General features: G+C 45.4%; 1 protein-coding gene across 6 annotated transcripts in view; it reads left to right on the top strand.

Annotated features, from left to right (window-relative positions):
* Positions 1 to 25,532, top strand: part of LOC106746026 (ELKS/Rab6-interacting/CAST family member 1) — a 97,564-nt gene that overhangs the window by 68,501 nt on the left and 3,531 nt on the right. For 4 of the 6 annotated variants that reach the window (XM_014622127.1, XM_014622124.1, XM_014622128.1 and 1 more), the window contains 11 exons: positions 2,021 to 2,188; positions 5,623 to 5,886; positions 6,778 to 7,167; positions 10,262 to 10,564; positions 10,880 to 11,032; positions 11,109 to 11,297; positions 11,582 to 11,721; positions 12,419 to 14,615; positions 17,666 to 17,923; positions 18,026 to 18,213; positions 18,347 to 18,401. In XM_014622127.1, coding sequence (XP_014477613.1) covers positions 2,021 to 2,188; positions 5,623 to 5,886; positions 6,778 to 7,167; positions 10,262 to 10,564; positions 10,880 to 11,032; positions 11,109 to 11,297; positions 11,582 to 11,721; positions 12,419 to 14,615; positions 17,666 to 17,923; positions 18,026 to 18,213; positions 18,347 to 18,401 — 4,305 coding nt within the window. Of the gene's footprint in view, positions 1 to 2,020; positions 2,189 to 5,622; positions 5,887 to 6,777; positions 7,168 to 10,261; positions 10,565 to 10,879; positions 11,033 to 11,108; positions 11,298 to 11,581; positions 11,722 to 12,418; positions 14,616 to 17,665; positions 17,924 to 18,025; positions 18,214 to 18,346; positions 18,402 to 18,881; positions 19,100 to 25,532 lie in introns of those variants that run through there. The other 2 variants (XM_014622125.1, XM_014622126.1) reach the window with 2 other exon arrangements.

Raw genomic sequence — 25,532 nt, 5'->3', positions numbered from 1 at the left:
GGAGTGCATTAGAGGATTTTCCAAGTTGCAATTTCTTATCTGAGATCAATCGGATCACAGAAATAATATGTTTTTGATCCAACAGTTCAAACGTTGAGGGCCGGTTTCAAGTCTAATTTGCATATATTTATAATTTATTGTACAGACAGATATCAATTATTTTATTATCGGGACGTTTTAACTATTCAATGTGATCATCCTCAGCCGAAATCTATTTTATTCCGTTTTGTATTACATTTGACAATCAATCTAAAGGAAAAAATTATCAGTGATACGGGCACAATTTTCAAATTTCGTACAAATAGGTCCACCGACTCGTGAAAATTTGTGGATTATTTATAGACTAGACCCTCGAGAGAGATGTATACTCTGAAAGTGATGATTCTTGCAATCTCACTCCAGAGATAATTTCGCAAAATCAGCGGATAAGAATGTGTTTTTCTGCGCGTACCAGCGACTTAATCGAGACGTTTCATTTCTTCCGATGCTCGAAGTTGAAGAGTAAGTTCGCCTTCATGTCCCGTTAATCATTTCTCTCTTGCACGTAGAGGGCGCATCCTTCTGGAAAATTTACAACGAGAGGAATTTGCCAAATACGTTCACGGTAAACAAGTTTACTATCGGTTTTGTTGCTCTCCGCGCACACCGAGGCAAAACTGGAACACGGCTCAACCCCCGAAATCGATACCGAATTTCTAACCGCATCGCCCAAATTCGAATGTTCGCCACCGCGCGGGACTGACGAGATTCCGTACTAACTAACTCGGTGCTATTACCGTGAAAGCTTACCGTGCGGCGAGGATTATCGCTCTGAATTAAGAAGTCGTCGAAGTTCAATTTTTACGAAGCCCTTTTAGAACCTTTAAAAGTCCACAAAAGCCGTAACCCCACGAGCACCGTGAGCTGAAAAACTTCCGCCCAAGTCTAACGTCGAGCGCGAAACTAGCACAAAGCTGCGAAATCGAATTTGAATGAGGTCGTTGGAAATGTTGATCCGGCTCGCGCAAACCCCATGAATTCGGAAACGACCATCGGCGCGAGGGGAATCTTCAATGTGTGTTTCGTGCGCAAACTTCCCTCTATTTTTCGATCGACCAATTTAATTCTCGCCACGCGATCTTCCGCGAAACGTTACCTCTCGATCGCGAGAGGTACCTCAAACTTGCGACAAACGCAAATCTCATCTTAAACCTCGCAAGGAAAAGCTGGAATCATTCAGCAAGTCGCGTTTATATTCATCATATTATTGTAATATTTTTGAAAAATATATTCTCGCTTATTCTTCCATATTACTTTCATGCGTTTCCTTATTTTAATCAAACAGAATATATATTCATATATTTAGGTCATTTATGACCCCACCTTTCTGTTTACGTGCTGCTACTCTATCTTCTTGCGAGGGTTAATTTATTTCTTCACTTAATTAACGGGAATAAGACCCTTTGATGCATAACTAACGCCGACATGGACGAGCAAATAACAATTGCGTGGATACTTTTCCTCGCTGCTGCAAAATAATGAAAGACCCAACCGATGAAAAATTGAGAAGACGTTCGGTCGCGCTTCCGCTTAAAATTCCGCCTCGAAACGTCGAGACATCGCACCCTCGACGCGAAACCCCTCTTCCGATTAATCTTTCAAAGCAAGCCTCGGCGAGGAAGAAGAGAGAAAGAATTCGTTCTCCCCTAAAGCCCGCGAGGAAGACCTTCGGAAGGAGGACTTCTGAAAGGGTTAAGTAATCGGTGGCACGTGATCTCGACCGTCCGTTAGACAAATCGGCCCGACGAGTCGGCAGCCGAGAGTCTGAAGCTGCGGGAGAGGCCACCAAGGGAGAAAGGAAGACCAAGCCGTCGTGGAAAACTGGGTCGAGCTTCTCTCTTCTCTCCTCGCCACCTCGCGTCGCGTCGCGTGTACGTGCGTCGTACGTATTGCGCGCTGAATATTCCGGATTGGACTCGTCTCACCACTTCGGTCCTCGCGTACCCTCGCCCGGACTCACCGGCCCGACAATGTACCGCAGGTCGAGGAGATGCGGCAGCGGCTCGAGGAGAAGAACCGGATGATCGAGAAGAAGACGCAGGCGGCGATGCAGGCGCAACAGGAACGCAATCGCATGAACACCGAACTGACCGAACTCAAGGATCACATGGACATCAAAGACCGCAAGATCAACGTTCTGCAGCGCAAGGTGAGTCCTTCCATACCCCCGATTTACCTCCCCCCTACTACCGAGACCGTCCTCGTTCACCTTCTTTCATTTACTCCGGATCCACGGTCCGACTTTCATTTCCCCCAGGTCCACGAATCGCCTCGTAGACGATATCCGTGGACCGTTCTCGCGCGGACTCGTCGACGGTTCTCACCCCCACGAGGGTGACTAGCGGACGTGAACGAGGAGTCGTCTCTCGTTGCGATTCATAACTGGAGGGAGGGGCGAAGGGGGGGGGCATTATGCGAGAAGATTGCCGGTACGAAGTAAGACAACTTGGGCGAAATGAAATTTCCTTATCGCGCTCTCTCGGTGAGACGTTCGGTCTATCTCGCGCGAAGAGAGACGAGTCCGGCGAAATTCGTTTTCTTATCACGCGACGGCAGTTAGCGCTCGGGACAATATTTACTGCTATCGCGCCAGGCGGATTGCTCCGATGGAATTAATGAATTAGCTGGAGTACGCTACTTTCTCCCTCCCTTTCTCTTTTATTTTCCTACTTTACCCCTCTCTCAATCTCCTTCCTCGCCACGTAGCCACCCCTTCCACGCATACACACCGCGGAGACGCGGAATGCGCATGAGTACCGAGCAGCGGCTTCAATCAATCGGCCTCGTGTGAATTGCGATCGGCTCTTTGAGGAAATTCCGGGGGCTGATAGTCGCGAGGAACGATCGTACGTGCCGACGACTATCGCTATCGATCGCCGTCGTGTCCGGGACACTCCGCGACCGAGGAATCCTCGCGTGCGTCCTGCCGCGGAAGGACGAGGAGGTTCCCGTCGATGGCGCGTCGCGATGACGTCTCGACGATCCGATTTGCCATTTTCCCCATCCCCGGCGCGATGAAAAATTAAACGGGACCGGGATTCACTTTTCCCTTCCCTCTCCGGTCCTCTCCTTCGCGCCAGGGTCTACGATCTCGTACCGATAAAAAAATAAAAAGTAAATAAATAAAAGAAGGGTTGAAGAGAGAAACGCTGGCAAAAAAAATACGAACCCTCTCGGCCGTTCCTCTCGCGGGGCTGGCTTTCCGCGGAAAGAGTCCTCTCGCCTTTGATTACCGCTTCATCAGCCTCGCGAGCGTCAAAGGTCTCTTTGCTTCCTCCTCCTCGTCGTTCGGCCGGGCAAACGCGCGAGACCCTCGGATTAGGGGCGCGCGTGTATTCACGCAAAATGCCAGGACTGTTAGTCCGGGCTCAGCTGAGAGTGAACGAAAACACTCTTGACTTGGTGCATCATCCCCGTGTTGCGACGGAGGAATGCGCATGAGTGTCGAAGATTCGGCCGTCGTCGATCGGCGGCACGGACGTGTGGTACGCGCGCGCGCCTTTGTATGACGTTCCTCGCGGCGTTTTTACGTTTGTCTCGTCAGTGTCTCTCGTGTACGACACGGGGAACCTCGGGTACAATTACGGCACGGACGCAAATGCGAAGACCGCAATACCCCCGTCGCGTCGCGTACTCGTGCGTTGTCTCGTAGGTGATAGGGCGTTTCTTTCGTAAGATTCCGTTGCGTCCCGCTTGGCAGAATGGCTGGCTTATCGGTTCAAGACAACTCATACAGCACAGACGTCCGAGGGATGTCGTAAAGATGTCTGAAAGAGACGTCCTGAGGAAGTCCATCGGATAAAGCGTGCTGTATGGGAACGTTTCATGCTTCAAGTCTTTGTCTTAAGTAACACATGACTGCCTTGCGCTCCGCAATCTTCAATTAAAAGGCCATTATGTGCCGTGATTGATGATAAATCGCTGTACAGGACTTACCAAGGTGTGGAATACTTTTCGAGATATTTTATTGTTTATTCTGATATTTCTACAAAAGATATGAAATATCTCATAAAGTATTCATTTTTCGATGATCTTATTCTAGTATTTTTATACGCAGAATAAACAGGGGAATCGATTTGTGTTAATAAATGTATATGATTCCATTTAAGAAAATGACATTGACTTTGAATTATTGATTATATAATGAAGTTAAGGCCAACAACTCATCTCCCTCTAAACCCTACAATTTGATTTGTGTGAACCAATGTTTTGTCAATTATAAAGACATTCCACCATTTCCACACTTTTGATAAACCTTGCATAATAAAAACAATAAAATAGAAAGATGATTTAGATAAATATTTAGGGCACGAAGCATCTTAAAATCACAAACCAGTCGTTCCGTTGAAGCCATTAATTCGTCACACTCGACTAATTGTCTCGCCATCGTCGATTCCTGCGCGTTCCTACCTGGCTATGTCCTCGCTCACTTCCGCGCTTGACGAGATTCGTATCTTTAATTCAACGTCACTTCATCCCCGCTCCTCCTCTTTTAGCTCATAGCTATGTGTCGTAAGTGGAAGAGAATGTCGTTAACGTTTGATTATTGTAAAAATGTACAAGCGCGCACCTCAAGTGCACCTTCGCATCGTCGATCTCTTCGGTCGATTTGTTCAGCGGATGACGGAGCGAGCGACAGATCGATTTGTTTCAGCGTTATCATTTAATTTACCCTGTATATCGTCACGCTTGATTAAGTTGTATTTGCGTGTAATTTAATTTGTAATCCACCTGTTTTCGTTTCGATTAGCGTCGAAACCTGCGTCGCTATTATGCGCACCTTTGCGTCACCACTGTATATCGCGCTCTGTCGATGGAATTATTATTTAATTCGCTTCTATGTTTTTCGGCACGCACAACGCGCATGTCGCACGACCGCGCGGTTTTTAATTCTCCTTAGCGTTAGCGCGTCCGTTTGGTCGCGATGATGACCTCCGAGCACGATCGTGTGAGTAGAGGAAGACCGAAGGCAGTGCGTTGGCAGGTAGGTGATTTCACGGTGAATTACGTTAATTAACATCCCGCGACATCGAGACCTCATCGACGAAGACGGACGGTCGGACGGACGCACGAGCGGGATTTACGATTCGCGTGGAAATCGCGTTCCGAGTTTCATTTCCTAAATGTTGTTATCGCGCGAGACTCCGCTAATTTCACTTCGCTAATTCATCTTCCACGGGGCAGCGCGCGGCTGGGGTAAGGGGAAGGGGGTCGTCGTATAAATACATCACGTGTTACGTAAAAATTTTACGCTTAATTAAACTGCTCGCGCGGATATAATGCGGAGACGCGCTATAATTAGCGCCGGACGAAGCAACGTTCTTTCACGGACGCGTCGAAGATTGATCTCGCTCGATAAGCTCGACCGATTTTCGAGCCGTGCTCATCGAATTCGGAAACTTTCCCGGAAACGGCGAATTGTTCGTCGGACGCGAAAAAATTAGAAAGCTCGGAACTCCCGCTCGCCTTTCACGGACGGTTTTTGGATTAGCATTTGCCGTTTGCACTAACAAAACTGCCTTCACGAAAGCGGTAGCGACCCGCGTTCTTTGCTCTTACGGCCGAGCTCGCTGTTGGCTTCAGATCGAGAATCTGGAGGACCTGCTGAAGGAGAAAGACAATCAGGTCGACATGGCCCGGGCCAGGCTGACGGCGATGCAGGCGCATCATTGCAGCAGCGAGGGTGCACTTAGCAGCCTCGAGGAGGCGATCGGGGATAAAGAGAAGCAAATGGCACAATTACGCGAGCAAAGGGACCGAGCCGAGCAGGAGAAGCAGGAGGAGAGGGAACTACACGAGAGGGAGCTCGCCGAGTACAAAATGAAGATACATGCCTTGGAGTCCGAGGTGAGTCAATGAAAAATGGAGCCTTGCGTGTCATTCGCGCCAAGTGTCATCGAGTACGTTCACGGTAAATGATATTAATTTTGTGTGAAAGACCGATCTCGCTCGTGCCCGCTTCTCGCGATAATGCGATTAACGGCTCAGACACGATGAAGGGAATGAGGAACAAGGAATTAAGTATGGGGAATAAAGAGCAAGCAATTAAGTTTCGACACAGCCATGTTTCAATCCACGGTAAAGGAATAAGGAACTAGAATTAGTAGTTGATTAAAAGTTAAGCTTCGAAATGTCTAATAGCTATTAATACTAATGAAAGTCAACTTTAACCAGTCGATAGTTATCGAGAAAATGCTAAAAGTGTTAATGATGACGGTAGAGGTTCGTTAGGAAATATAGTAAAAGTGGTGATCTCGTTTCCAAAAACGTACTATCTTTTCACAAAGATAATTCAGGATAATTGCTGTAAGAACTAAATGCAAGAAGAAGATGCGTTAATGTTATCCATTTTTTTCTCAGTGTACTGCAATTATTGAGATACTTTTTTGGCGTATATCACAAAACAATTTTTTCAGTAGGAAAATCTGTATATTAATTAAGTAAATAAAAAATATATGTATATTAGTATAAGTAGACCGAAGGCAGTGCGTTGATATATTATTAGTGCCCACCGGATAAACATTTTTATTTTTTCGATATTTTTCTTTCGGTGTGCGGAAAAGGTTAATACCAATCGAGCGATATTTTGTTTTCTTTCTCGTGATAAGAATACAAAAAGGCTTTGTTGTGATATACATTCAATAATGGAGGGAAAAAGCCAACACGAGTCCTTTCGCCTTCGTAATTTCTATTTCAGTATCCGACAGCTCTCACTAATGTGATCGTATTAACTGACAGGTTGAGAAACTGGGCGCGCGTCTGGAGCGAGCACAGGCGGAGAAGGACCGCCTGGAGGCGAAGCTCGAAAGCTCGCAGTCCGAGCTCGGCAAGAGCAAGGCCGAGCTGGACAAGGCCGCGTCAGAGGTTGGACGCAGCGGTGCCGACTGGGAAGCCGCGAAGCAGCGGCTGACCAGGCTCGAGCTGGAGAACGAGAGGCTGAGACACGACGTCGAAAGGTCGCAGTCCACCTACGGCAGAAGTACCCTGAACTCGTCCCAGGAGATGGAGCGAATTCAGGAGCGAGCTGAGAAAGCGGCCGCTGACCTAAGGAGGGCCCAAGCCGAGCTGAGGGTTACACAAGCAGACAACGAAAGGGCGCGCGCTGAGGCCGCATCCCTTCAGGAGAAGGTGCGTTTTCCTTTCTCTCTCTCCTCTTACCTCATCGTCGCACATGTGTGGCGAAATATCTTAAGGATACCCGTAAGTAAGCAAAAATTGCAAAATGAAACACACTTCAAGGTCTGGAGAAGAAACATTTACTTTGTAATCAATAATGTGCAATAAGTTAAACGCCTCACACAAATAGCATAATTAAATACTTTATATACTACAAGTTGCAAGTAGTTTATATACTGTATAGTTTCCCACATAGTGAAAACTGATAGAAACAATAATCTTACAAATGCTTGATTGTTTATGGGCACCTGTAATATAAACGTTGATGTCGAATTGCAAGAAATATCTAAATCGCTTATTGCTGTCTAATAAAGGGGCACTGACAACGCGCCTCCACAATTTTCCTTTACGTTCTTGATTCACGAGCTCGACTCGCAACACTTTACCAAACGCAACCCCTGCACTTCATCGTATAGTCGACGTCATCGCATCATTCCTTAGAGTGAAACTTTTAATTATTACACAATTTTCAGCCTTTCTCAAATACACACAAGGAGCTGAAACTATTATAATTAGAACCATTATAATTTTACCGTGATAAGTAAAGTTATTTTTGCGATTTTCGCGTTATATATAAGGCTGAAAATCGTGTAATTCTCCGTCTAATGAATATACCATTGAGAAACCCATTTAGTTGACTTAAACTAAGTTTTTGTTTCGGATGTGGGCAAACCAATGTTTTGGTTATGAGAACCAAAGTTTAGCTCTCTGAACTAAAAATTGGGTTCTCCGAAACGAAAATTTCCCTGAGGCAAAAACTTTGGTTTTTGTAACCAAAATATTGGTTTGCCCACGTGTAAGCAAGAATTTAGCGTGAGTCAATCAAATGGCTCTCTCGGTGTAGTATACATGACGCCGAGCCGTACGAGACTGCATTTTGCCGCATTTTAACAGCGTCGTCGTATGTTTACCCCGCAAAAAACGCAGAAAGTATCGACCCGCTGCATTGCAACTCGTTATTTAAAGACTCATGGAAATACCCGCAGCGCCCCGAATCGCGAGGGCGAGGGAGAGCGCGTCCTCGGGAATATTTCGATCTCGCGCCGGGCTCAAAATACCCCGCGTTTTCCTCAGCATCTCTCGCGAGAGCGCTATTTATACGTCAATTATCACACTATCGATTGATCGGCGCAGAAGTAACCTGAACTACTTTGCCGGAGCACACGACCCGTATACACGTCGCCACTCGTGGTCTATTAATGGACGACTAGAGGTCCGTTTCGGACGACTCGGCAGTTCTATTCCGACGAGCACTTTCCGAGGGTCGAGTCGAATCGGCCGGGGCGCGTTCTCGCGAACAATCCCTTTTAATCGCGATCGATTCGCGCGCGCGACCACCACCTTAGTGAAGTTCGTTCTTTCGCCGTTCCTAACTCTCCCCCCCCCTCACCCCCTCTCCTCTTCCTCCTCCTCTTGCTCCTCCTCCTTCTTCTTCTTCTTCAGCTTCTCCTTCATCGTTCCTCGTCCAGTCCTTCTTCTCGCTACGTGCCATCTACGTGGTTATCGGTGCAATAGGATCCAATTTCCAATCAACCCTTCTCCCTACGCCGCGTCTCCGCGACCAGCGCTGCAACCAGCAGCAGTAACGAGCCCGCCGCCTAAGTGACTGGAAAATTGCTCGCGTACATTACCATATACCGGCCGCTCGCCGAGGAACACGCAGCTAAACGGTGTGCTTAAGTTCGCATTTGCGCCCGACGCTGAGTCTGCCGCGCGACTCTTGAACGCGAAAATGCGAGTTAACGACGGGGAATAAAGGAAATCGGCGAAAGCGAGCGGGGTAATAACGTGGATATCGTTCTAACGCGAGCGAATCGCGTTAACTTCCGCTCCCGATCTCTCCGGGCGACCCCAGCAGCCTGTAATTAAGTGCGGGGGTGACGTATTCGGTAAAGTAATGCTGCAAGTACGCATAAATCAAGCTCCGGCACTCGTGTCTGCGACAGATGGAAGAGAGACCCGAGAGAGAAAATGATTGTATGTACACGGAGAAAAAGGTTTCTTTGGATTTAGTATGTATGTTTGCTTGACTTGGGTTTGTCTAACATAAACACCATTTCATATCAAATATCATTTCGTTTGCAAAAATGTAGTGGTTTCATTAGGGTAAACCATGTTGTTTGATATAAAAAAATAATATTATTCAGAGGAAATAATATTTGGTTTCAGTAAATGAAATTAATTTCATTACATTCTAAATATTGCCTCCAAACAAATTTCTTCAACACGTTGGATGCGGCTTTATATAAAAATCCGACCCCCCGTGGCGGCATATTTTTGTTACTTTAATTAACTCAAATACACTTGAAAACAACATGCCATAGAGGGAGAACACCCAGCTCGATTTAAAAGTTGAGCCTGCACCCAACGTGCTAATATTTTTCTAACATGGTGTTATTTCTTTCAGATAATTTATTGCTTGTGATAACTATTATAATGTTTGGATGGAAACACAAAAGAAATATGTTATTTGACGTAAAGATGTTTATTGCTTGAAAAACCAAAAGGATCTTATTTGTTGAATCAAACATTCGTTTGTCTGCTCCACTCAAAAAGACAAATTTAGAATTTGTCTCAATTGAAAGAAATTTTAATAAACCCAAAAAATCTTTCCTCTGTATAATTATATATGAATTTTGTCTCTCTGCACAGTCATATTTAATGATACGTAATTATATATGTACACGCGAGAATGAACTGCTGTTGCACAACCGAATGCAATCGAGGTAACAGCTTGTGTTTGGCAGCCCGTGATGTCGATGTTTAATGAAAGAACTTGTTTTTGATCTTCTCAACGGCATTTTTTATATGTGAACGCATGTGATTACATATGACTTATATATGTAGCGACGGAGACAAAATCATATATAATTATGCGTACAATTTATATATATCATATATAATTATGCGTACAATTTACATATATAATTATATGTAAAATCTTTTACATAATTTTGTATATAATTATATTTTCTCTCGGGGATGACGAATTTATTATATATTCTGGAGCGGCAACTGATAAGTAATTTTGGTTCCTTTATTCCAGGTGGAGAAGAGCCAGGGCGAAGTGTACAGGCTCAAAGCCAGGCTGGAGAATGCTCAGACCGAGCAGGAGAGCCTGCGAGAAGAGTACGACCGGGCACAGGCGTCTGTGGCTCGTCTTCACTCCGAGAGGGACAAGGCGATCGGCGAGCTCGAGAAGTCGCAGGAGGAACTCGAACGCACGCAGGCCACCCTCGGCAAGGCGCAACTTCAGCAGGACAAACTGCAGAATCTGTTGGACAAGACGCAGAGCGAGGTCGACAAGCTGCAGGAAAAGCTCGATAAGACGCAGACCGAAGTTCGTAGAGTGAGTACCTTTGAGAAAAGGTACCAAATTTCTATCCTCTTGCAATTCCGCAAAAATTCCCCGCAGGAAGCAAAGACAAAATTCCATCCCATATCTTTCACTTTTACGAGTCGCTTGTTTTCCGACAATGATACGAGTTTTCATCCGTTTTCCTCGATTTACTTTTCTCCTCATGCCGATTCGCGAAAATAACGATCACATTATCAGTATCTCTCGAACATTAAACTGACATTGCTTTCAAAATAAGCTGCACACCTACACGAAGTTACATATTATTGGTTGTACATGTAATTAACAATGCGTCGGTCGCTGCAGATGCAAATGGAGAGGGAGAAGCAGAACTACGACTTCGACAATCTTCAAAGCCAGCTCGACAAGGCGTTAGGACAGTCGACGAGGATGCAGAAGGAGCGCGAGACGATTCAGCTCGAGGTCGATCGACTGCAGGACAAGTACGAGAAAGCGCAGGTGAATGTTGATAGTTGCAGCGCCTGGGATTTACAATTCGGCTGTTCCTAACGATTCGACTTCGCACGTTCGACAGGTCATAATGCAACGGCTGCAAAAGGAGCGGGACAGCTTCCAGGAGGAGATGGAGAAGATGCATGAAAGGCTGGAAATCCAGCAGAATCAGATAAGCAAGCTGCAACGCGATAAGGAGAACGTGCTGTCGGAACTCGAGCTGGTGAAGGAAAGATGGGAGAAAGCGCACAACACTCATCAAAAATTGACGGTGAGAAGATCTCACTCGTGTCTCTCTCTCTCTGTATGTGTGTGTGTGTGTGTGTGTGTGTTACCGACTTTGCAATTAATGAAGAGAAACTTAAATAGATCGCATTCGCGACGCGAGCTTCAGCAGGAATCGAGTTGCGACTACACGAAAATAACATCGTAGAAATGTTATATAAATTGTACTTTCGTTCGATGGCGTTTAAGAGCAGTTGGTTTGAGAGAAAGAAGATACCGTGTGGGATAACTCGAGTGTCTTCTTTCCTTCTCGGTGTTGCGGCGAAATAGCTCGAGCGAGATGACGCTCTGACTGAAATCCAGATCCTGAAGGAGAAACTGGAGAAGGCTCAATACGCCATGAACAAGGCTCACGAGGAACGGGAGAACACCACCAAGGAATTCGAGAAGATGCTGGAGAAATACGATAGGTAACATCGATCAGACGCGTCCACGACTCAATCACTTTGCCACGGTGAACTTTGTTCCCGGCGTCGCGTCACTTTAATAATTAATTCGACCTATCATCGAGCGAAAGGAAAGAAAAAAAACTTGCGCGAATTAACCGGTACTCAGGCAGCATGTGATATCACTCGTACATATTATTCTTATGCTAAATATGCTATGGATATATGCAACATATTGAAAACATCCCTGCAATATATCTCGTATGTTCTTGAGATATAAAAGTTTAGGATACGATATCGTCAGTATAATATTATCTATATTTTCAGTATGTTTTCCGTTTGCTCGGTGCGTATCTCGAATTCTCTGAGAACATATACCTTTACGACATTCGTGGAACATTCTCTATTTGTGGGTAGTTGGCTACTATAGAACGCTCTTGAACTCTTTCAACGCCAGCTACGAGATAACTCGGCAGTGAGCGCGTTAAGTACACGGCGATATCGGAGGGAAAGAATTGACAGTGAAACAGTCGGTTGTAAAAAAATATTGATTCCTGATAATCGATTGTATGTTAAAAATAGTCTAAATTTCGTCGTTCGCAAGCGAAATAAGAATCGGCTCGATAGAGGAGGCTCGCTTCCGTCGGGATTATATTTCAAGACGCGCGCGGTTACCGTCCAGTTCAGGTAGACGCTGAAGCAAATGTTAACGTAACGACAGGGCGCAGAGCGAGGTGTACCGTCTGCAGAACCGCATCGACGTGATGGAGGCGGACAAGGACCGGCTCGAGCTGGAGGCGGAGAAGCAGCAGATGCTGGCGGCGAAGTCGCGCGAGGAGTCGCGCAAGGCGCAGGAGGAGCTGGCGCGCGTGCAGGAGATGTACGATCGCGCGGCCCTGCAGCTCGGCCGCACGAAGGAGCACGAGGAGAAGTCGAAGGAGAGCATCGACCGGCTGAGCGTCGACCTGGAGATGGTGCGCGAGCGGTACGAGAAGTCGCAGATCGAGCTGCGCCGGCTGCAGAACGAGCGCGAGAAGCTGGTGGCCGACAACGAGCGCATCAGCTTCGAGCTGGAGCGCGCCCACTCGCAGCTGAACAAGGCCCAGGCGGCGACGGAGAAGACGCAGGAGGAGCTCGCGCGGATGCAGCTGGAGATCGAGAAGATGTACGAGAAGCACGACCGTCAGCAGGCGGAGGTGAGGAAGGCGCAGGCGGAGGCGGAGAGGCTGCGCACCGAGGCGGAGAGCGCGCGCGAGGAGAGCGAGAGGTACGCGACCCGCTTTGGCAAGTATCAGGAGAGCCAGGAGCGGCAGAAGGAGGAGCACGAGTGGGCGAAGCTGGAGGTGGAGCGGCTGCGGGACCGTCTGGAGAAGGCCCTGGCTGAGCTCGAGCGCGCCCGGAAGGCCGAGCAGGACGCCTCGAGGCTGCGCGCCGATCTGGAGCGTGCGGAGGGCGTGCGAGGTAAATACCAGTACGAGCAGGAGAAGTGGCAGAGCGAGGGTAGTAGGCTACAGCAGGAGGTGGAGAAGCTGCGCGAGCGGCTCGACGGCCGCGAGTCCGAGCTGAAGAGGACGCAGTCGAGCCACGCCGAGCTCGAGGCGAAGCTGCACGAGGCGCAGCTTCAGCTCGAGCGGGCGCGCGAGGAGACCGGGAAGGCGACCGCGGCGCAGGAGCGCAACCGCTCGGAGATCGAGCGGGCGCGCATCGAGGCCGAGAAGATCCGGGACCGGCACGACAAGCTGAAGGCGAGGGCGGAGGCCCTCGAGGCCGACAACGAGAAGCTGCGCGTCGAGATCGTCCGGCTGGAGCGGCTGATGCAGACCGAGGGTAAGACCAGGTCGGAGAGCGCGAGCATCGAGGTGGAGCGGCTGCGCGCCAGCCTCGACAAGGCGATCGTCGCGCGAGACCAGGTCGAGCTCGAGGCGGGCAGGCTCGCGAAGGAGCTCGAGAAGGCCCACCTGCAGACCGGCAAGTATCAAGAGGCCGCCGAGGCGAGCAAGAAGGAGCTCGAGCGGCTACCCGCGGAGTTGCAGAGCGTGCGCCAGGAGCGCGACTCGCTGCGCCAGGAGCGCGAGGCGATGCGCCAGGAGCTGAGGCGCAGCCAGCAGCAGCAGCAGCAGCAACAGCAGCAGCAGCAGATCGTCAACGGCGAGGAGCTCGCGCGGATGCAGTACGAGGTGCAGCTGGCGCAGCGCGAGCGCGACAAGATGGCCGCGATCCTCGAGAACCGGGAGAAGCACTCGGAGAAGATGAAGGAGAAGCTCGAGTATGACGCGAAGCAGCTGCAGATTGAGCGCGACCAGCTGGTGATCCAGCTGGAGAAGTCGCAGGAGATGCTGGTGAGCTTCCAGCAGGACCTGAGCGCGACCGAGGCCGAGCTCGAGCGGCAGCGCGAGGAGGTCCGCAAGGTCGTCCAGCAGACGCCCGATCGCGCGGCCAAGGAGGCGCTCGAGGGCAAGCTGCGCGAGATCAAGCAGCTCTACCAGCAGTTGCAGAGTGTCCAGCAGGTCGAGCAGATGGAGCGGGCGCGCGCCGATCAGGCGGAGAAGCAGATACAGGAGATGCGCAAGCAGTTGGTGGCGCGTGGCGCCGAGGCCGCCTCCGAGGCGCAGCTCGAGAAGTTCCAGAAGCTCTGCGAGACGGAACGGCAGCGCGCGGACACGGCCGAGCGCGAGGCCGCCGAGCTGCAGAAGCGGATACAGGCGACCGAGCAGCAGCTGCACGCCCACCAGCAGCAGATCCAGCAGATGCAGCTCGCCATGCAGAAGCAGCCGTCGTCCGTGCAGAACGGCCAGGAGATCGACAGGCTGCGAAAGGAGCTGGAGCGCGCGCGCGAGGAGATTAAGCAGGCGACCGTGGAGCGCGAGCGGTTCCAGGCGCAGCTCGAGATGCTGTGCCAGGAACTCGAGAAAAATCAGGTTAGCAGCGGCGATCACGGCGGATCGCGCCGGCAACGGGAGCAGCGTCGTCAGCGGCGACGTCGCGCCGCGCCCCGCTCCGCTCGCGCTGCTCTCACGTCCACTTCCGCCACACTCGCGTCACCATCCCGTGCACTCCCTGCGATAAGTATCCGCTGGGAAACGGAAGGAAGAGAAAGAATTCGCTGTGGGGGCTCGATATTGGCTCTTCGAATCACGGTGGTTGGCCTGTCGAGCTGTTTTCTCAAGAATGCTCTCATTGAACACGGCTGAGGTATAAAAAGCAAGCCGCGAATCTTTTACTGCTATATATACCTTGAGATTTTATATTTCAAATCTCAAGATTCCCGCATAGAAAAACTGTTAAATTTTTATGTATGAAAATATCTACGTCTTGCTCTTTATGGCCCGTAATTAATTTGATTTTGGCAATTTTATGAGCACATTAATTCCTGGTTGTTCTTAAGAATCTTTTTAAATCTTATCTGCATATTGATGGAAGCACTTTTGACCCGGGAAGCTGAGATAAGCGATTAAAAGGTGACACTATTTTTACGTATTTCTTGGAGAATGCTCTATTTTTAACTACGATTTTTTTATTTCTTTTAAACCACATTTAGAATCTTAATTAAAAACTACTGCGATGTTAAGGACTAACGTAGAGACATTAAGCAAACATTTTTTAATTATTGACATTTTGTTTTGAAAATATAATTATGGAAAATTTATAACTTGTAATAATATAACGATATATGTACACACGTTTACATATTTATATAATATTTTCTATTATGTGTATACCTCTATTAGCTCAACTGACGTATAAATCGAGCATTAATAAGAAAAATACAAAAATAAATGTCTCCGTATTTGTAGTATCGTGTGCATATTTGTCTTTTCACACGCTCAAAAAATTAATATTTATTACTTAAATGGTTAAATAAAGTTATTGGAAAGTTCTCTTTAGCCGTTAATATCGCTGCTGAAAGTCCGACACTCTACAGACCAACTGCCTTAAGGCACTGCAATGAACAATATAGTTGTACTTTGCAGCAAATTGCGTTTCGCCTTTACCAACTAATGTCGTTGCTGATAGATTTAACTGCTGTAGCAACGACATCAGCTCTCTCTGTTTTAGCTACCACAGCTAGATTTAAGCTCCTACGGCTAATTCTTTCTCTGAGTATCGCTTCTTCTTTTCTTCTTCTTCTTCTTCCCTCTCCTCCTCCTCCTCCTTTTCTTCTTCTTCTTCTTCGCAGCGCGAGGAGACAGACTCTCACGCAAGCCGCCAAAAAGAAAAAGAAAAAAAAAAGAGAAAAAAATACGATACGATAGACGATGTGAAATATGCGTGACTTGTATGTTGCAAAAACGAACCCCCGGACACGCTGCACCCCACTGCGCGCACATCTCTCTTTCTCTCGTCTTACATACGCAATATACGCGTGCAGCGATACCGCAGGCACGACGCAACGTCTTCCTTCGCAAGTCAGGCATAAGGATATCACCGATCCCCGAGAATCCGCACTCCTGTCCTGTCCCGAGCCTGAGCCTGAGGCGATACCCCCTAGCACCGCCATTCGCTCATTGCCTATCGAAATATGTTCCAAGTTTTCATCGTTATGATTATTATAATTAAGAATGTCTTCGTTATCACACATAATTATGGTTACTTTATTATTATTATTACCGTTTATTTCTCTTTTCACGGAGAATTTTTATGCTGGTTTAATATCGCTATTATTATTATTATTATCATTATTATTGTTATTATTATCGTTATTGTTGTTGGCATTAATATATTCTCGTTCTTATTATTATTATATTATATTATTACTGTTATCATCATCATTATCATTACTGTCGTTGTACTTTTGGTTGCCCATCGGCATTGTGATTATTATTGTTACGGTGAGGAGAGCGAGCGCACGAGACTGTGGAGCAAACGCGAAATATACGGGATGGGCAGTCAGAAGACGAGAGAAGTGAAGTCGAAGTGATTCCTGCGCTCGCTCTTCTAATTATTATTACTATATTTACTCATATTATTGTGTGTTACCGTTGCGCTTATGTCGCGCATTAATCAATGCAGCAAGAAGCAAGATCGTGAAAACGTTTATGTTGGAAAGCATGCACTGCATCGATGAGACGAAGAAATACCGCTTCACCGCGATTTCGACTCTTCCATTCCCGTTCGATATCCCCTTTCAATCCGTATTCTCTCTTTTCGCGAACGCGATGACGTGCCGTGGCTCAGAGAACCGCCGCGGAGAACTTCGTGTGAACGGTATTCTCCTCTCTCTGATTGGTGCACATCTCGCGCGTTTGCTCATGTATATATTATTATTATTATTATTATATATATACCTCATTGTAGATACGTTGTCTTATATTCGCCACGTTTTTATCACGATACGTCTCTCTGTATGTATATACCATCTCTCGCTGTAAGCATTAGATATGGAGGAGTGTCTGTGTGATGTCACGTTCAATTCGTTTTATTATTATTATTATCGTTATCGTTATTATTGTTATTATCGTTATTATTATAATTCACGTATCATGCATTCATGATTTTGTCACGTCGACCAGCTAGCCGGCAAGGCGCAATTCTCGGCTCCTCCGGGAAAAGAAGCGTGCGTCATTAGCGACGCTACGCATCTTCCCGATAATCAGTTGCGAAAAGCAGAGGAAGTCTGAGAGTTGGCGCCTCCTTGCGAATCTAATTGCACTTTGGAACTTGAGACTCACACGCAAACGAGATCTAGCCAAAGCACACGACGCCAAAGCGCAAGTAGAGAGCGGCCGTGTCGGTTTTGCATTTTGGAATGGTCATCATAGCTCTTACGGCACACATCATCAGCTTCTCTTTCTATCTTTGTCTCGCAGTCTGACTTTCGTCCGATTCGGAATGAGAGAAAAAAAAAGAAAATTAAAAAGGGAAAGGAAAGGGGGGGGAGGGGGAGGGAAAAGAGAGGAGACCGAAATGCGTGCGCGCGCGCGATGAGAAGAGCGGGGTGTACGCTACAGCGATTCCTTCCTAAATGCAGGTGGACTTGCACGAAGCCAACAAGAAACTACAAGCTGGAGCCGCCAAGGCTGGCGTCGATACTACACAGGAGCGGAAACAATTGGAGGATCAACGTCGGCAACTGGACGAACAGAGAAGACAGATGGACGAGCGAGCGAGGTCCGTCGATCAGAAAGCTAGGACGGTGGAAGAGAAGGAGAGGACGCTGCAAAATCTCGACCAAGACCTGAAAAAGAGGAAAGCGCGGATGGACCAGTTGGAGCAGCAGCTGCAAAAGGTGATTATCGTCGCTCGGCGCGTCACATTTCGAATGTTGGCCAAGATATACTTAAGTTTCTTCGTCGAACTTGATTCAACGATCTAATGTACGTGCGCGCAGAGTGGCGGGGCGCCCGACAAGAGACTGGCGGAGATGCAAAGGGCGCTCGACGCTGCCGAGAAGGACTTGGAGAAGGCGAGAGAAGAATCGGGCAGGAGCGCCGCCGAAACCGAGAGGTTGCTAAAGCTCGTGCAGATGACCCAAGAGGAGCAGAACTCCAAGGAGAAGCAGATCAGAGATCTTCAGGAGTGAGTATCACTTATCGAGCACGACATACGGATATTTTCTGCCGATTGCTTCGCCCGAACAAACGGTCCCTTCTTGATCTGATAAAAAGAAAATGTGTTAGGAAAATTAACGCTCTTTATTTCTCCGTCGCAGAGCACTCAAAACCGCACAAGCTAAGCTGAAACAAGCTACAACTGCACAGCAAGAGGTCAGTATATCTCACGGTTACTCTCATATCGTACACGTTAAAGGAAACGAAAAAAGTTTACGTACTATTTGTGCGTACTCTTTATTGCGCAACGGATGAGAAAAGTATTTGCGCGTCTCTTCTTTGAAAAAATAAAACAATTTACAGAAGAGAAATCAGCTTTGAGTAGTGTTTCTATCGGGCAGAATTCGATCTTTTATTGCGCGAAATCTCGCATGAAAAAACGCCGAAGGATCTCGCAAATACTTTACCCATCAGCCGTCAATTAACATATTCTTATTCCATTTACTAATTATTTGTGTTCTGAAATTTTCCACGCTGCCTCCGGGATGTATATGTATACACGACATTCCACGCACGTTCTATGTACTTATACGTGCTAATTCTCTATGCGTATTGTAACATACGACTTACCAACCTTGACGACGTAACGGACAATGATACGGAAAAAAAAACATTGCGTCTTCGAACGATGAGCAGGCGGGACCTGCCGGATTCCTCAAAAGCTTGTTCTAAAGTCGATTTTCGTTGGGGACGCCTTCTCTGTTCGTTTTAGTACAATTCGTATGTTAAAAGCGATGGACTTAAAACAAAGGATCGATACCGATCCGCCAATGGACAAAACCTATGTCAAGACATATAATTATTTTACGTAACGCTGCGACCATTGTTAACATATATAATAATTATAGCGCGAAGATAACAATAATAATAATAACAACTTGGTATATATATATACGTATATATATACACATAATAATTAATAATATTAATAATAATTAATACTGTTATTATTAATATATATATATATATATACATATATATATATATATATATATTGAAGGATATATAAATATTGAAAATAAATATAAATATATAAATAACAGAGATATAAATATAAAGAGAATAAAATATAAAAATATAAATACTAACGCGCGACGACGAGATAAAGAACAACAACAACGGCGGCAACAATAACGTTAATTAATTATTATTGCCGAGAAAATTAAAGTATATATGTATATGTATGTGCGTGAATGTGTGTATATGTGCATGCGTGTATGTGCGTGTGTAAATGTGTGTGTACGTGTGTGCGCGCGCGTATATGAATGCGTGCGTGTTTTGTGTGCATGCGTATATGCGTGCGTATGTGTGTGTAAGCGTACATGCATACACATACACAAATATATATATACATACGCCTATACATATATATAACACACGAAAGATACGAACATACGCGTATCTACTGTAAATACATATTACTTACACGACCGCGAAAATATACGTATGTAGATGTATATATGTATGCACACACGTAAATATAAATACAAATACACGGAAAAGAAATTAGTCTTAAATCAAGAACAAATATCCTCATATATAAGCAAGAATATCATAGTCTTCTTAGGAAACTTTTAGTCTTGACTTGATTAAATTTATATTGATGCAATTATTACTTAAACTCAATTCAAGACTAAAAATCTCCTAAGAAGATTACAATATTCTTGATTATATATGAGAATATCTATTCTTGATTTAAGATTAATTTCTTCCTGTGTGCGAGTCTAACACGAAAGGAAAGGCAAGAGTGGGAAAGCGAGAGTAGCGTATGAATGTTAGAGTGAGAGTGTATGTAAGGCAGAGCGAGAGATAGAGAGAAAGAATAGGGTAGAATAAGAAGAAAAATAGAGAAATAGACGGTGAAAACGGCATATACGGAGAAAATGAAAAGGGCACGAGGAACACAGAGAGAGAGAAGATATAATTTAGCGGACAAATTTCGATCCGGAACTAACAGGATAACCGCGTTACCGCGATTCGTCTCACAGACACTTGAAGACGCACCGTGACGTAACTTGTACACATGTAAGAACACACACACATACACACATAGGTACACACATAAACTTACTCATCTCTGTCTACCTGTGTGCTTCTATGTTTATTTTAGTTAATCCGCCAATCAGCTAGTTTCATACTTTTCGAATATCATTTCGACATGTATACGCTGATCCCGACGTTGCTGGAGACAAAGAGCCGCGCGATATAAATTGGCAGGAAACACAGTCGTTGAAACAGTCGTTGAAAGGTCGCGAGAGAACACGTAAAAGCTTAGAATCGCGCGGTATCAATTCGTATCGCGCAAAATTGAGAAATCACGGATCTCAAGTTAGGCCGCCAAGTCGGTTAGTGTATGCGAAAATGGAGGATCCGAGGGACTACATAAACAACGTTATATTGGAGGATAATATGAACGAATCTATAAACTATCTACTGAAAATATTAAACGCAGATAGAAAATACACGTTGAAGATGCAAAAGAATAGGAACCTACTTGATGAGTGGTTGGACGATAGCCAAAAATTTGCGGCTAATAAATGGGAAAAGGATAGCAAGGTCATCTCTATGATAGAAGACGCGATAAAAAAGTTCAAGAAAGAGATGAGAAAGTATGAGAGATCTTTGTGGAGTACATCGAGTGACGCGATCTGGATAAAAAAGCTGGAGGAGAGGAATTCGCGCATAGATCTATTGAAAAGACAACTGTTCAAGCTGACAAAGTTGGTTGAGAATCATCAGCCTATGGTGGGAATTGATAATTTTATCATGATGTTGAATCTAGACTCGGCAATTCGACAAGTTCTCGAAGCAGCAAGAAATAGCATTTTTGAAAGACATCGAGAAAGATATGAAAAACGACGCAACAACTGTCGAAGATATATCGGAAGGCGAAAACAACTGGGACGAAGTAGATATGGAATCTTCGAAAGAATGGCTAGTGTCATTTACTGAAATGCTAAATTTCATGATCTCAGTAATGCCATCTCTCGAATATCCATCAAATGTAGAGCTTATGCAGGATAGAAGCATGAATGATGCGGATCGAATCATCTTTAGAGAGTAGCGAAAGAGAGTCAGCAGCGATTATGTATGCCAGCGAAACTGAAGTGACAGGACCCGTCGACGTCCTTGAAAAGCATGAGTTCATTCAAATTTTCGTTTATCTTTTCTTTCCAGTTGCTGATTTTCGTCCCTCAGCTGGATACTTCTTCATATTATTTTCCATATTATTTAAATGTCACTCCTCTGTTTTTGCAGCCTATCCCTGGATTTACGTTTCGTGTTCTTCACATTTTCATATATTTCGATCTTTTCTCATGCGTTTCGTCAAAGTATCGTACCTCTTCATCAATCACCTCCATTTCAGTATTCATCTCCTCTTTTTGTTTTTCCTCTTTCCGGTTCTCTTCTTCCTTAATAGTGCTCGTCTCCTTCTCGTTCAGGAGAATTTTTAACTCATTCTTACGATTCTTCGTTGAATTATCGCATCTTTTCATAGTTTCTATTTCAGTTTTACGCGTGGCCAAGTTTTTTTCTAAAATAGCTATGTGGTTTGGAGTGCGTATTCTTGGTTTCTCGATTAGCTGGGTTTACTGGTCTTCCAGTAGCGGTACGGCGTTTTCCTTTATCCAACATTTTCGCACATAGGACTTTCGCACAACGGCCAATCTTCCCGTGTCACAACGTGTCATTCTCGAATCCGTACTCGTTGTCATTACACATCATTACGCAACACATCTTCACATGGCGGTGCATCGTCCTCCTTCCAAAGGTACCGACAAATCCCGAATCGAGAGGCCATTCTTCGGGATGCTCTAATACGAGTAGATAATAATAATAACGGACGCGGTGGTTTCAGAACGGATTGTTTCGAAGATGCGCAAACATGAGCGCTCGTCTTCTTCGCGGGGCGACCCCCAAACGCGTCCAATTTCGACGACTTTATTAATGTCTAGATAATGTCGTTGTAGACATTATAATCGGTTACTGTTACCGTAATGGAACATTTAATTGTTCGCAGCGCAACGTTCGATATTGTTGTTGACGAAAAGAAATTTACGCTTCTTTAGAGGATGTTCATTCACGTTTCACGGTTTTATGTCTACAAGTGGACGTAAGCAATTGAATTTAATACGAATATAGCTTTTAAAGAGGATTGCACACACTGCACACGAATTTAACATAGATTTAACAGACGATTAAAATAAAAATAAAAAGTTCGCATGAACGTTGTAGAGAATTTTACTTTCCAGGCAATAATGTTTTGTGAATCTATTTTTATCCTCTCTAAGCGCCGAAATATTTAGTTCAGCTAAAATTAGTGAACGAATTTTTTCAGTCAGAAATATCTTCGAATAATTTACGAATTTACGTCGAATTTACCTGATATAGGGTGACTAATGGGAATGTGTTGAAAGTAAACGTTTGTTGTAACGGTATGATATCGGCCGGGTAAATTATATTTACGATCGTTTAAAGTGCCATACATACTAAAATTATTAATAATCCCGCGAAAAATATCGGAAATAAATAAAATCTCGCATTACCTACATAATAGGGATTATGGTGCGATTTTAGGAAGGGGGAGGTTGGGTAAAAAGTACCAAAAACATACCTTCTGAATATAGTTTCTCTTGAAACATTTTGGATCCATATTTATTACAGAATCCACGTTTCGCCTGAGTATAATATAATATTTTCGCCTCTATTGTAGAAGCACTTGATGAGAAACACTTTTTCTTCGATGCTTAGTGTGTCTGTTCTGGCCGGTCTGCACAATTCAAATGAACTTTACGGGTCTCAAGTAGCGGACCCTCAGTCAGCTAAATAGCTGCCGAAAGGGGGGGGGGGGGATATATAACCATTTATTTTCAACACATTCCCATTAATCACCCTGTACATAAAATTACATCCGAAATAGTTTACAATTCTCGTTTCAACATTCTCCAGAGGAGCAATTGAATTAGAAGGAAGCTTGTACAAAATTTGTATTCATGCAATTATGAATTCTCAATTTTTTAAACCGAGACTTAGCTTTTTATCACCTTTGAATTGCTTTTCATTCGTTACTTTCCTCGCGTCTGTTCATCTTGATTTTCGCGAGGGTTGATCGAGAATTGAGCGATTTTACGACCGATCTGTGATTTTGTAAATTAATCTCTAAGAAATTTAAAATACGAAATATTTTGCATCTCTCTCTCTTTGCGCGGTTTGATAAAAATTAATTAAAACGCGGGGGGGAGAAACAAGTGTGTAAAGTATCACGTTTCCTCCCCTTTTTGGATTGCTTGTTACGGGTCCAAAAGAATCGTCATTGTGTAACAAACATTATTAGTTCTAGTTACACAAAAGTACGGGATAAACAAGTGACATGAGCAAAACAAAAAAGAAACGAAGCATAGAACATTATGAGATAATCTGTCGTAAGCAATATTCTGTAATTTACATCCTAGGGCGTATCCCTTACGAAGGATGATAGGATTCGGGGACAAGAGGCGTGTTTAAAGGGTTTACGGAACGCGATGCCGATAAGATTTCAAGATTGACAATAATAATGAATGCTCACACGCGTAATGTCGGGCACGGTATATTTCGATAATTACAATTGGAGAGACGGAGCAAGATAGCGCGAGAAAAGTAACGTATTCCGCGGTAATGCCGGTTCATCTCCACGAAACGGTCGATCGTGAAAACGAAAACAAAATGAAGACATTCGCGAGAATCCCGACCGCTCCTTAAATCGCGAGTTACTGACATTTCTCGGACCAGACGCGTCCGTCTCCAGACATGCGCTCTTCATGAACGTTGTTCTTAATCGAGCAAGCGGCTGTGACATTGGCATTTTCACAGCTCGATGTTTCGTTCGCGCTGACAGTATCGACACTTACGCGCGATTGAGCTTGTCATCGCGGAGAAAACAATTACTGGTCCGCCGTTACGTATCCGGGATAAAGTGCCCGGAACCGACGTAATTAACGAAATAGATCGACGATGGGAATAAGAGGAGGGATAACGGGGAAGAAGAGAGTTCTCAGTCTCGGCGAGACAGAGATGCAAGATGACGTGTGCATCCAAAAGAGAGAGACGTTTCTTCGAATATATCGGGCAGAACGTTGCGTTAAAATCGAAAACACGCCGGCCATGAGAATGTAAATACGTGGCAGGATAGAGAGAGGTCGCTGTAAATACTTCATGCAGCAGTTCAAGAGCCAGGAGGGATGTAGTCGAGGCACTAAAACGCGTTCTTTCTCTTTCTCTTGTATTTTCTTCTTTCCCTGTAAATAATACGGTATGTATCACCGTAGCGTAGGACCGTCGCGTATATCATACAGTTATCCGTCGTTCGACGAAATTTGTTGCACAGTCCGGAGTGCTGCAGCGCGCGCGATCAGAGAGTAAGACGAACCCGATCGACTCCTCTCGCGAAATCTGCAGCGCGACGATGAATCGCGAAAATGCGAAAGGAAATGCCGGAGAGAAAATCGCGGAGGGAAGGAGAGAGGCCGCACGTTCTTCGATCGTTCGATCGCTCGCTCGCTCGCTCACCCGCCCGCCACCGGTATGCCGTCGCGACTGCCACTGCGATGAGTTAATTGCAAAATGTTGAAAGTGTGAGAAATTTTATCGTTAATACCTGATGACATAGTCGCCCTCGCAGGTTCACAAAAGCGCTTCTCTCGTTGCCGGTTGACCGATTTGCCCGTTTCATTTGCTACTCCCGCGTCTCTTCGCGAAACGCTCGAACCGCTTGAATCAACAGAGAGAGCTAGCAAACCTGACCCTAGTATATTTAAACGTTAGGAGACAACTATACATACACACACACATGTATATATAAATATATATACATATAAGCTGGAATCAAAGTGCGTGTCGCGCACGGCGTATCTATCGCAGCGAAGCGTCGCCGATCCGCACCCGCGCGGTTGAAGCAATCTCCTCTCACATCTCTGACCTTTGGTCTCAAGTATCAGATTGATGCACGTGCATGCGAGATTTCCTCAATTAATATCGTCGGAACGAGACTCGCGTGTCCACTTGAATCTAGTTACATTTAAATTTGTCCGAATGAAAACGATCTTCCGGCTCTACTCTTCTTATCTCGAAACAATCAACGTGTTTATCTCATTTTTCGTAGAAATTCGCAAAATTTCCTTCTCTCTTTCGCAGAGACGCTAGACGACAGTTATTTATTAACGAGTTATTTATTAGCAGGAACAGTTATTTATTAGCGAATGATTAAAGTATTTTCGTTTTGCATTTCCGACTCTGTAATTCTCTTTCCCA

This window comes from Dinoponera quadriceps, unplaced genomic scaffold (assembly GCF_001313825.1).
Source record: "Dinoponera quadriceps isolate SergipeBrazil2010 unplaced genomic scaffold, ASM131382v1 scaffold1782, whole genome shotgun sequence".
NCBI classification, from domain to species: Eukaryota; Metazoa; Arthropoda; class Insecta; order Hymenoptera; family Formicidae; genus Dinoponera; species Dinoponera quadriceps.
Note: the sequence above shows the minus strand (reverse complement) of the source record. Positions and strands in the feature narration are given on the sequence as shown.